The 15,139-nt window shown below is 25.8% G+C and overlaps 2 protein-coding genes across 2 annotated transcripts; one reads left to right on the top strand and one right to left on the bottom strand.

Annotated features, from left to right (window-relative positions):
• Positions 1–284: 284 nt before the first annotated feature.
• Positions 285–731, top strand: LOC124943063 (paraneoplastic antigen Ma6E-like). The gene has a single exon (XM_047483628.1). It carries the CDS (start codon positions 285–287, stop codon positions 729–731), a length of 447 nt encoding a protein of 148 aa, XP_047339584.1.
• A 12,771-nt stretch (positions 732–13,502) lies between these two features.
• LOC124942361 (defensin Ec-AMP-D2) lies at positions 13,503–14,168 on the bottom strand. The gene is made up of 2 exons (XM_047482847.1): positions 14,048–14,168; positions 13,503–13,797 (listed from the first exon to the last, which is right to left on the bottom strand). The coding sequence occupies exons 1-2, from the start codon at positions 14,109–14,111 to the stop codon at positions 13,619–13,621; spliced, it is 243 nt and encodes an 80-aa protein (XP_047338803.1). The 5' UTR covers positions 14,112–14,168; the 3' UTR covers positions 13,503–13,618.
• Positions 14,169–15,139: the final 971 nt, after the last annotated feature.

The raw sequence follows: 15,139 nt of genomic DNA, 5'->3' as shown, positions 1-15,139 counted from the left end.
GGGAAATTAAATAGTAAACCATACCATCCTTTGTTTATTTTCTCACGCCTTGAATGGTTTAATGGTTTAAAGACAAGAACTTATTAAGGCGAGTATGAATTCTCTATATAGTTTAACAATCTTTGGTACAAAAGCATTTGCGGCGAGCACCTCTGCAGTTTCCTCCTTGAAAACCCTCTATCTGGCAAACTGAAGCACAGTTACTCTCAATAAAACAAGTTCCCCTAAAACGCTTGCTCTCCGATTCACATATCCTCGTGTTTGGGGCGGGGGCCGACTCTGGGATGAGGCAATCTGGGCAGCCGCCTAAGGCCGGCGACCCTAAGGCCGGGGCAGCCTCTGGGGCGGGACAATCTGGGCAGCCACCTAAGGCCGGGGCCGCCTCTGGGGTGGGACAATCTGGGCAACCGCCTAAGGCTGGGGCCGACTCTGGGGTGGGACAATCTGGGCATTCGACTAAGGCTGGGGCCGCCTCTGGGGTGGGACAATTTGGGCAGCCACCTAAGGCCGGGGCCGCCTCTTGGTTTGGGCAATCTGGGCATCCGCCTAAGGCCGGGGCTGCCTCTTGGGTGGGACAATCTGGGCATCCTCCTAAGGCCGGGGCTGCCTCTGGGGTGAGGCAATCTGGGCAGCCGCCTAAGGCCGGGGCCGCCTCTGGGGTGAGGCAATCTGAGCAGCCGCCCCCTAGGGCCAATCCCCTCCCCAGACTCCCTACAAATGTGTTCTTTTAGAAAGAAAAAAACTAACCTAACAAGGTTTAAACTTAAGACTTATTACATAATATAATTATAAAATTTTACCCATTGAAAAATAACATAAAATATAACTCAAAAAAATAAGAACTATTTTGAACCCATCATTTATGCAGGTATGCATTAAGACGAAATAAATATGGAACTTCAACTTTTAATGTAAACGTAAATAAAAATACTATTTTTTTTTTATAATTATTTTTGTTTTTAAATTTGTTTTGGAAACTAGCTTAATACTATTTTATTAAAAAAACTCAAAAGTATTGAAGAATCCAAAATAAGGTAAGATTAAAAGTAGACAAATTCTAACTTTGATTAAAATAAATCAAACCTACAACATTAAAAGTCCAATACAAATGAGAAATTTTATATTTTACTTAACTCCTAATAAATATGTGTTTTATTTGTAATAAGTATATTTTTTTTAAAACTAAACTTAAATCCCGTACAATCATACATAGATCAGCTGCATGTAATCATTAATGACCATTAGAAACATTACTAATTTTATTAGTAAAATATAATATTCACCTGTAGGCATGAGAACCATAACTATTAACAATACAAATAAGTATGCATGCTTCATTGCGAATAGAGAAAAGAAGAAAATGAAATAATTGTGCAATGAGGCCTTCTCCATCTTCAGCTATTTATATACAAATTTTTTAAACTAAACATAAAGAAGAATTGATTATGTAAATATTTATAAAATACTTTAGAAATAAAATATTTAGATGATCTTTATGTTTGATCTATAATATGAAACTAGGAAGGTGCAATTTTATAAAAAAAAAAATATTAATATAGACTCATTTTTATTAACACTATGATAATGAGTCTAACAACACGAAAATTGTCAAACAAATTATTTAAAATCGTTTAATTTGAGTGTATTTATGTAAAACAATCAAGTTACAAAATTAATATTATAAATTATCATATATAATGAAATATATATATGTGTTACAAGGTTAAAATACTATGACGATAAAAAACTGACATTACAATTTACGAGAAAATGAATCGTGTACCATCTTTCAAAATAAAAGATAAAAAGTTTGATATCTTGTATGCCCATTTCTTAATTACATTTATCAAACATGCGAATTTTTAGAAATAGTAAATAATAAACTTATTATTTAACAATATAATATAAATTGTGTAAACAAATAATCAACCTTTAAGTCATTTTAAAAAAAAAATATTACTAAGAAACTTGATGAGAATGATGAAATTGACACTCGAATAATATAGATTTTTTCAACTTTTTATCAACACTATCATTTCTCAATATATATATATATATATATATATATATATATATATATATATATATATATATATATATATATATATATATATATATATATATTGCATTGGACACTAGGTAAACTTTAATAATATATGGACAGTGTGGGTGTAATACTAGTTTTTTTTAAATAAAAAATAATTAAAATAGTTAGTGAAATGGCAATAGTTGGGTAAAAGAAAAATGGACTCTAAAACAAATAATATTATAATTTCAGAAAAAACAATTATAGAAAAATTATCTCTTATAATATTTAATAATAAAACAAACTATATTAACCTACACTAAATATTGCTAAGATAAAGTGTTTAATGACCCAAATTCTTGGGACCATATATTTAGTGTCGTTATTATATGCTAATAAATCTTGATATACATTTTTTCACCGGAAAAAAACTCACTTCGACATATGTACTTATACAACTAGCTCACTTAGACGTATGTACTAATAAGAGATCATTTAAACATATGTACTATCAAAAATTGGTTCATTTAGCCTCTTTTAATAATCATGATTAACTTTTATTTTTAAATTTATATATTTATTAATTAAATATTAATATATTTTCTCTCTCCTTCTTTTTCATTAATTATACTAGGTAATTTATTTTATTCTTAAATTTTTTTATTATTTTAATATTAATTTCTATTTTATATTTCATCTTTTTTTTTATTAGTTTTTATTTCTCATATTTCTTAAATTCTCATTTTTTTTTTAAATTTAACAACTTATTTATGTTTAACTGTAATATTTTTTAAAGGTTTTTTCTTATTTAATTTAATATAATAAAAATGAAAAAATGTTTTTTCTTATTTAGTTTAATATAAATAAAAATAAAATTAATAAGTTTTATTCAGGACTTATATTAGTAGTAAATGAATTGTTTTGTTTAATATTTGATTATTACTCTTTTAGTGTTTGATGAATGAGTTTTTATTATTATTCAATTCTTAATTCTTAATTAATTTATTTTTGTGTTGAAGGATTTTTGTTGTTGAAAGAATTTTCATTGTTATATTCAATTATTGGGATCAAACAATTTTAAAATAATTAATAATTAATGTGAATATAAAAAAATATATTAAAAAAAGAAGAAATATAGAGTTAAAAATTAATAATGAATGCTCATATATATATATATATATAATAAAATTAAAATAATCAATCATAAATATTCATATAGAAATAAAAAAAAATTATAAAAAAGATAAAAATAGAGATTCATTTATTAGTAATAAATGAAATAATAAATGAAGAGGAAGGAGAGAGAAAATATATTAATATTTAATTAATAAATATATAAATTTAAAAATAAAAGTTAACCATGGTTACTAAAAGAGGCTAAATGAGTCAATTTTTGATAGTACATACGTTTAAATGACATTTATTAGTAAATATGTTTAAGTGAACTAGTTGTATACATACGTCTAAGTGAGTTTTTTTCACTTGAGTGTGACAATCCGTTTGCAATTCTTACCAAATCTCCATAAAAAAGCAAAATGGTGTATTTACATACACCAGTTGGATGGGCTTATCTTTTTATGTGTGTTTTTTTATTATTATTATTCATCATACATAGAGCTCTAAATGTTTTGAGATCAACAAATTTCATATTATCAGAAGAAAAAAAGGCATTTGAGAAAGTTTCTTAACTTCAAGGCATTTATAGCAGAATCCTTAAAATGTGTTCTATTATGAAGATAAATAATATAAAAGTTGTAAAAAAAATGTTTTATCAAATTCCCTATCCTTATAATTTTTTAGGGAGGATGAACAGTGAATCTTTATATTTAGGGATTACTGTAGCATTCCTAAATAATAAAATAATATATTTTCTCTTTCATGGCTAACTGTCCCGCCATTTCTTTTTTCATTTCTAACAATCCCACCATTGTTTTTCTCCGCCATTTTGGTACAAATCAGAATTTTCTTTTAAAGTGAAAGAAGTCATTTCTTTATGGGAATGTGTTCTTATATATATTTTAGGTTCTTAAGGTGGTTGACAAGTTATGAATAAATATTTAAGGGTTATAAATAAATTAAGTGGTTGAGGTGGTTGAGAATTTGTTTGTTTTAATGAATATTTAAATATATATATGAATAAGTAATTAAGTGGTTGAGGTGGTTGAAAAATTGGCTGTTTTAATGAATATTTAAATGATATATGGATAAAGATAAGGAAGCTGGTGTAGAATAATTTATATTTTGATTCTCTAAAATAGGGATATTATTATTTTATATTATTTTTAGGGATACAAAATAGAAAAGCTGGTACAAATGCAATGCCTTTACGACGTCAAAACTAATTTGGTAATTAAGATTCAATGTGATTTGGAGTAGAATATTATTCTTCCAATTTGTTCTTACTTTCATGTCTAGTACCATGTGAGCTAAATATGAAAAGCTATATAAATATAGTTGGTTGTTAGTTTTATTCATGTTATATACTAAGTTCAATTAGAAGTTTCCTTTAACCAGATGATAGAGAAAAGGCTCATTCTCTTATAATTATTGTTTTTTATTTATGCCTTACAAATTTTCAGATTGGTTGTGCATTCCATTGCAAGACATCTTTTTGTTTTCTTACATTCATGTTACATGCAAATTGAGCTCTCTTTTGTTTTCCTAATTCTTTAGGTTGTAATCAATTTCTTAGTGAAAATCTATTTTCTTCTTCTATAATTAAAGAGTTTATAAAAAAATGTGGCTACAAATAGGTTAAGCACATAGTCCACAAACACACTTAACTAGACGCAGAACTTGTCACCTGACGAGCTCGAACCCAGGACCTTTCAAGAAGGCTGGGGATATTCACTTCTTATCATGTAGATGATTAATTAATGAGTTTATACACTTGTAGACAGAGGTTATTGCAGTGAAGCCAATACCTACAAATATTTTTTTTGAATATTTCATTCAAATAATAATTTTATTCATTTTGCAGGTTTTTATCATAGATAGAACAATGTAATCGAAGGGATGTGTACATATCCCTCTAGATAAGTTTGTGTTAAATTGCATTTGAAATTGTGTGTTACATCTCCGCAAAGTTGTCAAGATTTTTTTACTTTTACATTGTAGAATTAATATAAAGGTAGAATGCATTTTATAAATAAAAAAATATTATAATGGAATGAGTAAGGGTGTTATTAGTAATGAGGAAGTCCATTAAAACATACTAATAAGTAAATGATGTAAATATAAAATTAAAGAGATGGTTATGCCTAAAAAAGGGTCTTATGATAGAGGTTTTAATTCATATTCTACTATTGTTCGCTTACAAAATCAATTTTTATAAGTTGTTAATATGAATAGAAGTGTCTTATAACCAAGTTATATCTCTAAAAATATATATTAATTTATTCATTAAAAAGTATTTTTTTTTTTAACTTTTCTATTTTTCATTATTCTAAAATAATGTATTTGACTTTAATATAAGGTTTTATCTTTTCTGAAACTATGTGCATCATTCTTTATTCAGGTAATTGTAGTGTGAATTTAAATATATTATTATGATACATATCTATGTTTGGTATCAAATAATGATGAATCTAGTTTATTATAACTATGAATGGTAATAGTGGTATTGTATTATTAAACATTAGTGGAGATTATGAGATTTTATTGCAAGATCATTTCTTGTAAAGAACTCTTAACACTTTTGAGTACATATTTATATAATTTTCTTGAGATTTATTTGGATAAAGAAAATAAAGTGATTGAATTTATTTTCTTCTTTTCATTTTATTTATGTGATTTGTAGAAGAATAAAGTGCTATATATTTGTTTTTAAAAGTATTGATTCTTTCAATATTATACCTATAGATTGTGTATGTGCAACGGAGAAAATTCTAGGATTGTTTTTATTGCTTTAATATTATTAATTAAAATTTGTATTTTAATATTTAGTATTTTATACATTTAGAATTTTTTTTAAATTTGAAAACAATTGATAATGATATTCAAAATAATAACTGAAACAAAATTTAAATATAATAGCTTAAAAAAATAAAGCCTGAAAATTGTGGGCTAAAACTAATTCGAAAATTATGTTTTTTGGCGGCGTTTAATTTAATTTTACCGACTCGTATTTATGCGTCACTGAACATACGCCGACTCACCTTATAGCGACGCAAGTTTAAGCGTCGGCGATATCTTTGGAAACGCTTTTAAGCGTTGGTGAAAGTGTTTTTAAGCGTGGAGGAATTTATAATTTATTTTAGTGTGGTGTCTTAATGGAAAGCAAATTATGTTTTAAATTTTTACTTAATTTATTTTTTTTAAATAAAATTTAACTATTTTTTCATTTGAATTGCAGTGAATCAAAACAATTGTTTTTCTTTCTTTTTTGAAAAACAGGTGTAAGTATATATGGTGTATAAAAATTTCTACCCAAAACGTTTTAATAAAAACGTGAACCATGACATTGTGGTGCCATGCTAGTATTTTTAGTTAAAAAACTATAAGTAGTGTGCATTTTTAATTATGCTTATGATTTGTTTGTTTATGATGTATTTGATTTTTTAATAATGCTTATGACAGTATGGTTAAACCTTTGAATATCTAATTAAAAATATAATTAATTCTTATCATTTCTTCAATGAAGGACTTGATTAAACTCAAATATATCATAAAATTAAATAACAAACCATACAACCCTTTAATTTATTTTCACCTATTAATTATTTGAATAAGATAAATGGAGAAATAAAGATAAAGTTTAACCATTTTTGGTGCAAAATATTAAATTCACGATCCGGTGACTTTATATTAACTATTAATAATATAATACGACTGATATGATCTTGAAAACTAATGTATTTATTTTGATTTTTCAGTACTACTAAATTTATTTGTAAATAAAATACGAAGATTTTAAAGAGAAATATGATATATTTTAGCAATAATACTATATGAATATGTTGAAACTCTTTTTCAAATAAAAAAATAAATTGTTTAACCTCTATTGTGTCAAATTCGATTTAATAAATAAATATATAACAATTCGAAATAAACTATTCATATATATATATATATAACTCTCTTCAATTTGCACAAGCTGAGATTCAAAACTTAGTCTCGGGTGAAATACGAACAATTTAACTATTTGAATACTCATTATTGTTGAATTTTATTTATAATTTTGTATATCGATATATATTTTATAAAAACTTTACCACTTGAACATGATGGCTGGATTATCCGGTTCATAAAAATTATGTATTCTAATATTTTCTTCAAATAAGGACATGATTGATTTAAGCTCAATTACATTATAATCAAGATTAGTAAGCTTAATTAATATAAATGAATAAAATGAAATTAAATAACAAACAATACAATCCTGTATTTATTTGCTCACGCCTTAAATTGTTTAAAGACAATAACTTATTAAGGTGAGTATAAATTCACAACATAATTTGAAGAAATAAATATAGTTTAATTAATATAAGGACATGATTGATTTAAGCTCAATTACATTATAATCAAGATTAGTAAGCTTAATTAATATAAATGAATAAAATGAAATTAAATAACAAACAATACAATCCTGTATTTATTTGCTCACGCCTTAAATTGTTTAAAGACAATAACTTATTAAGGTGAGTATAAATTCACAACATAATTTGAAGAAATAAATATAGTTTAATTAATATAAGGACATGATTGATTTAAGCTCAATTACATTATAATCAAGATTAGTAAGCTTAATTAATATAAATGAATAAAATGAAATTAAATAACAAACAATACAATCCTGTATTTATTTGCTCACGCCTTAAATTGTTTAAAGACAATAACTTATTAAGGTGAGTATAAATTCACAACATAATTTGAAGAAATAAATATAGTTTAACAATCTTTGCTACAAAAACATCTTTGACGAAAACCTCTACAGTTTCCTCCATGAAAACCCTCTGTCTCGCAAACAGAAGCACAATTCATCTCAACAACACAAATTCCCTTAAAACGGTTGCTCTTCGATTCACATCTCCTAGTGGCCGTGACCGGGGCAGGCTTTGGGGGGGCGCAATCTGGGCAGTCGCCTATGGCCGGGGCAGGCTCTGGGGCCTGATCGTCTCCTATGGCCAGAGCCGGCTCTGGAGCCTGATCGTCTCCTATGGCCGGAGCCGGCTCTGGAGCCTGATCTTCGCCTATTGCCAGGACCGGCTCTGGGGCAGTACAATCTGGGCAGTCAACTAAGGCCCACTCCCTCCCCAAACTCCCTACAAATTTTTTTTTATAGAAAAACTACTATAACAAAGTGTAAACCTAAAATGTATTAAAAATTATTATAACATTTAACCAATTTAAATATAAATAAAAATATGTTTAGCTTAATACCAATAGACTTAAAATATTATATGTTTGAAAACATTTGGATTCATAAAAGTTTAATAGGTAACAATTAAAAAAAAAATACAACTAAACATAAATCCAGTAAATCCCGACATAGATCAACTTCATGCAATCTTTAATGACCAATTAGAAACATTACTAATTTTATTAATAAAATATAATATTAACCTGTAGGCATGAGAACCATAACTATTAACAATACAAATAAGCATTGCTCCATTGAAGAAAATGAAAGAATTGTAGTCTACAAGTGCAATGAGACATTCTCCATCTTCAGCTATTTATATACAATTATTTTTAGCTAAACAAAAAAAAAGAATTGATTCTATAAATATTTATAAAATACTTTAGTTAGAAATAAAGTATTTAGATGATCTTTATATTTGATATATAATTTGAAACTAGGAAGGTGCAATATTATAAAAAAAAATATCAATATAAATTTATTTTCAATAACACAACGATAATGAGTCAACAATGCGAAAACTGTCGCGATTAAACACCAAATAGATTATTTAAAATCGTTTAAAACGTTTGAAAATAAAAATAAAAACTCGGCTAATTTTAATGTATTTATATAAAAACTCAAATTAAAAAATTAATATTATAAATTACTATAATAATATGTATGCATTACAACCATAAAATGTGACATTAATATGACGATAAAAAATTAAAATTACTAAAATTGTCGCGATTAAACATGAAATAATTGTTAAGAATCGTTACCATCTTTCAAAATAAAAAATATAAATTCGATTACATTTCTCAAAGCATTACTTCAGCGATGAATAATGAGGATTAGCGACGAAGCTATAGTGTCAAGCTACTGTCGTTGTTAACACTTTGTTTTGTTGCTATTTTCAATTTCAAATGTGTGCACTTGTTTACATGGTTGATCATATTGAAATCTTGTAAAATGGGACGAAGAACATTGATCTGATATTTTCTAAATTAAGAATGTTTGATTTAAAAAAGAGAGTTCTAGTGTGTATGTATTTGATACTTTAGATTCAATCAAATATATATTAGTTTTAATATTGATTTGAAAATTAAGAAGATGCTATTGAAAAGAAAATTTAAATGGGCTAAAACAAATAATATTATAATTTCAGAAAAAACAATTATAGTAAAAGTTATCATATATAATATTTAATAATAAAATAAACTATCTTTATTTGCACTAAATATGATTAAGATAATTTTATTAATTAAATGGAAATGAGAATTCGAATAAATAAATTAAATGTAATTTAATCTTAATAAATATAAATTAATACCAATTGTTTTGTGAAATTTAATGTCAATGAATAAGATCAAATTTCAATGTATAAGATTGACAGTGAAGAGTCTAAAAATGTCAAGAGTTTAGAAATGTTATAAGAGTATAGTAATATCAACTGTTGAATGAATTATCAATTAATAAATTTATTATAGTAGTTTAATTTTCAGGTATATATCCATCATGTAATAACTCTTTATATATCTCGTTTAATTATTTATCTAGAATTTGAAACGTTTTTTTTTGTTTTCTTCAGTGTTCTTCGAATTTTTCACTTAAGTGAGTTTTTATTTTGAGTTTTTATTCAATTGAGTGTTCTTCAAGTTATTGACTCGTCGTATTTTTGTTAAAACTCGGTGATCGATTTATGTTTAAAATAGAATAATCCTAACGATGTTAGATTCTCAAGAAATAGATGAATTAGACTATTATTATCATGTAATTGCTAAAATGAGTATTCTTTAACGTGTAAAATTCACATTAAAAAACGATATAATCATTTGAAATAAAAATCATCACATATAATTCATTCAAATATTTATTCACATTTTTTAAAAATTCAAATAACTAATATGAACACTTTAACAATTAAATTAAATTAAATTAATTGTGATTATTAAATTTTATTTATAATTGTGTATGGATATATATAATTTACAAGTAAAATTTTAATCCACAGGTTATTTATACTCATTTATACTTGCATGGATACAAATTGTTATGGCGCACAATTCCATAACCTTACATTATCATTAACAATATAACATTACTTATATACTTTTGTAAACCAATTTTATTTTTAAAAAATTTCTGTTTAAAACTACCATATTTATTTTAAACAAAATACAAAGATTTTGAAAAAAATAATATACTTCATGAAAAACACCTTACTCTATATGAATATTATAAAATTCATTTTATATCGTATCAAATTAATTTTAATAAAATAATTTTTTGAAATAAACTACCAAACTTTCATATAACACAATCAATTCCCTATTCTTTTTTTTTTTATATATAATTTCTTCAAATTCGCAACAAACTGAATTCAAACTTTATTCTTCGCATATATAACTTCCTTAAATTGTACGAGTTAGAATCATGTGTTGAATGTGAACACGTTAACAATTATATTACTTGCAATTATTAAATTTTATTTATTATTTGTGTATGGATAACATATGAATTTTTAAAAAACCCCAATATAAGAATTGACTATCCAAAAATAATTGGTAAAGTTCATCAAACTACCCACATGTTTAAGCCAACCCTATACATCAAAGACAATTTTTTTTCTTCTAATTTTTTTATTTATATATAGGAGTTAAATTATTTATAAATAAAAAACAATAATATATATCTACTAAGTAAACAAAACTTATAGATGTGGGATATTTTAAAATACATAAAAAAAAAAATATACCAAGGGAGGCCTAATAGTGCCTCCACCGTATGCATTCTTAAACTCAAATACATTATAATCATGATTGGTAACTAAGTTCAATCTAAACTAAGAAAATGAAATTAAATAAAAAAACACATCCCTTTATTTATTTTCTTCTCTTAATTATTTGAATGACAGAAGTGTAGAGAATCCATTCTGAATGATCAAAAGATAATAACTTGTCCAAGAACTTATTCATGTATAGATAAATTTTTAGTTTCACAATCTTTGCTGCAATAACATGTCATTAGAATACCATGGCAATTTCCTCCTGTAAAATTCTCAAGCGAACAAATGTTGGCACAATTTTTGTTACTTAAGCACAGTCCACTAAAACGTTGGCTCTTCGATTCGCATTCCCTCGCTTCCACCACCATCGTCGAACTCATCTTCTCTATATGGAAGAAATCATTAATGACCAATTATAACATTACTATTTTTACTAATAAAAATTAATATTCACCTGTAGGCGACATGAGAAACATAACACATAACAATACAAATGAACTCAGACGCAACCACTGCTCCATTGAGAGTATAAGGAGAAGAAAAAGAAAAATGATACGAGATTTTTCGTCTAGAATGAGATCTTCTCGATCATCAACTATTTATATACAATTTTTTAATTAGAAAAAAGAACTGATTATGTAAATATTTATAAAATACTTTAGAAATAAACTATTTAGATGATAGGGTCTAGCTTCTATTTGATCTATGATATGAAATATGGTATTTAATTTAAATACAGATATTAATAAAACTATTAATTTCATAATAAATTAAAAATATTCGTTTTTGAATTTATTAGATCGCATTGATAAATAACTTAATTTAATGTAGAGTTAATCGAAAATTTCTATGGTTCACCAACAAATCATGAACATTAACAAAAACAAACATCAAACATCAAAAGTGTGCATCAAATATTAGAAAAATGCAACAGATTATTTAGAACATTAAAAGAAAATGGAATTGTTAGTTCATGAGGTCAAAGTTCAAAGATAAGCTCTCGGATGTGAATGTTCTTATTTTGACAGTGAATTGGAAATTTGATCATGTAATCTTAATTAATGTGATTATACTACTAGGATTTGGTTAATCCTTGACTTTGTTTTAACTATCACACTAATTAAGTTATTTTATATAATTACATCTACATACTCTAATTTTTACCCCTAATTTATAATTTTAAATAAATTTTGAGCCAACCGAATTAGTTTGTAAAACTTTATAATATTCTGACTCAATGTACATTATTAAAATAAATAATTAATTTAAAAGGAGAATCGTTATTAACCGAATTTTAAAAATAATTAAATTTCGAACTATTTAAATAAATGAAAACTAATAAATATAAATAAATCGACTAATTAAATAAACCATACCAAATAAATAAATTAGAAAAAAAATATATTTTTAATATTAATATTAGTTTATTTACTTACAAGAATATATATATAATTAATGGGTAGAGGAAGTGGAGATTCTGGAGAATAATAGTAAGGCCTTAAGTTAAAAGAAAGCCTTAATATATAGTCATTTTTGGAAGGCCCAGAATTATCGATTTATTTAGATATGTGGATCCAGAAATTAAAGTGAAAGAATTATAAAAAATAGTCTTAAAAAACAAATAATTATATGTAATTGAAACAAATACAACCAAGAGTATGATTTACAATAATATCAAACTAAGAAAGTAATTACTAGGTAACTAATATGATTATTAATATTGTTAAATGGTTGTGACATGTAGATTAATCTAAAATATTATTTATATATATAAATAAATAAACACAAATGAATAGATAACAAATACCAATAAATTGTAAAAAATTACTCAAATAACTATTATAAAAAAACTTCTTAATCGGATTTGTCATAGCTTGTTGATGTAATCTCGTTAAATATCTATTGGTCTTCGATAACTTGAATGCAGATAGCCGAAGAACAGAACTAGGACTTGAACCCGTGACCTTTGACTTCCTAGTTGAGCTCTGAACCATCTAACTAGGCAAGAGCCACACCTTGATTAGTCTGCTCGTGCCTCAACCTATCTCCACTCCGTTTCACCAGGATAAAAGTTTGGGTTATTTCATTTTATCTTGACTCATTTCTACTTTTGCAACCATTTAAAATAAAAAAATTAAGTTATGAGGCGAAAATATTTCATTTTTCTGCCTTAATACAAAATAATAATAATAACCATGCCTTTCAAAGTCAGTCAAGAGAGTTATTTGATCTCTTATTTATAGTCTTATATTCTTTCTTCAAATAAGGACTTGATTGATTGGTTTAAACTCAAATACATCATAAAATCAAGATTGGTAAGCTCAATCTAAAGAAATAAAAGGAAATTAAATAACAAACCATACAACTCTTTATTTAGTTTCTCCTCTTAATTATTATTCCAATGAGATAAATGGGGAGAAATCGTACATGGTTAAAAGACAAGAACTTGTCCTTAAAGGGCTTAACAATGTTTGGTGCAAAAGCATCGACGACGAAAACCTCTGCAGTGTCCTCCGTGAAAACCCTCGGTTTGACAAATAGCAGCACAATTTCCCTGCCTAAAGCACGTCCCCTTAAAACGGTGGCTCTGCGATTCACATTTCCTCCCAGCTTCCACCACCACCATCGGACCCATCATCTCTTCATACATGCATGCAACCATTGTTAAAAGAAATAAAAAAATAACAAGAATAAATACATGGTTCAAAGTCTTGTAAGAATTGAATATGTATCAAGAACAATAGTAAAATAGTATAGTTGGTTTACATAATTAAGTACAATCTTTATTATTTTATTTAAAAATTTGAAACAAATTTCATTAATTCATTATTTTGCGAAAATCGCATAAAAAATAGTTGAAATCCATAAAAAAATCTATAAATGATGTTACCTGTGGGCATGAGAAGCATAATTACCAACAATACAACCGAGCTCAAATGAACCAATTTCCCCATTGGTGAGAAGAATTAGAAGAAATGGTTAAAAGTTTACAAGTGCAATGAGTCCTTCCACATATGTCTTCTATTTATATACTAAATTTCCTTTTCATAAAAGAAGAATAAAAGGTTCTAAGTTTTATTTCATGGTTGAATTAAACCCTTAAGTTTGTGATTCATTAAATTTCCTCTCATCCACCTTTGTTTTTAGGGTTTTGAGTGATGTAGATTTTTGAGTAATGAAGTTTGAAATTGAATTATATAAAATATTAGATATTTAGATAATCAATACTTATTTATTTATTATATGAAATGAAATGAAATGAAATGAAATGTGGTGGATTGTGATTTAAAAATAAAGTGTTTATCTAGATAAGCATAAAAATTAAGACTTTGAGGTGCATGGATAATATCTTTATTATATAATATGTTGGTGCCAATCATTTTAATTTATTAATTTCATACTAAATTAAAATTATTCAATTATGGGAACATATTATTTAATAAAGATATTTTCCCATCAACTTAACTCTTAAAATAAAACAATAATTTACATGATATCATGTCTTGAACCATATTGCTAATGTGTTGAAATGTTCTTCATAAAAAAAATGCAAAAATAGTTTCGAGTTAATCTAAAATGCTCTCCACACTTTCATAACCGTTTCATATGAAATAAAAAAATGGAACGAGTTTTCTTCGTAATATAACAATCAAACATGCTTGACAAGCTCTTATATCGCCCTATTTAAAACTCATACATAACCTAACAAAAAAAATTATAACTAATTTGTTATATAACAAAAAAACCCAACATTTGTTATGTTTATCAAAAAAATAATATTAATATCAATAATCATATTTTAAATGGGAAGATTCAAAATCGGATATTCAATTCAATTGAGAATAATTTAATTAAAAAAAAAAGATTCCATTGCATTAAATCATGACCAGCTCAGATTTATATATCTTGTCACTACTTTTAGAACCGATCCCGCTGTAAACTTTCCTTTATTATTCAATAAAGTTGCCTTTTCTTCTCTTTT

The sequence above is a fragment of the Impatiens glandulifera genome, chromosome 6 (genome assembly GCF_907164915.1).
Source record: "Impatiens glandulifera chromosome 6, dImpGla2.1, whole genome shotgun sequence".
Classification (NCBI taxonomy): domain Eukaryota; kingdom Viridiplantae; phylum Streptophyta; class Magnoliopsida; order Ericales; family Balsaminaceae; genus Impatiens; species Impatiens glandulifera.
Note: the sequence above shows the minus strand (reverse complement) of the source record. Positions and strands in the feature narration are given on the sequence as shown.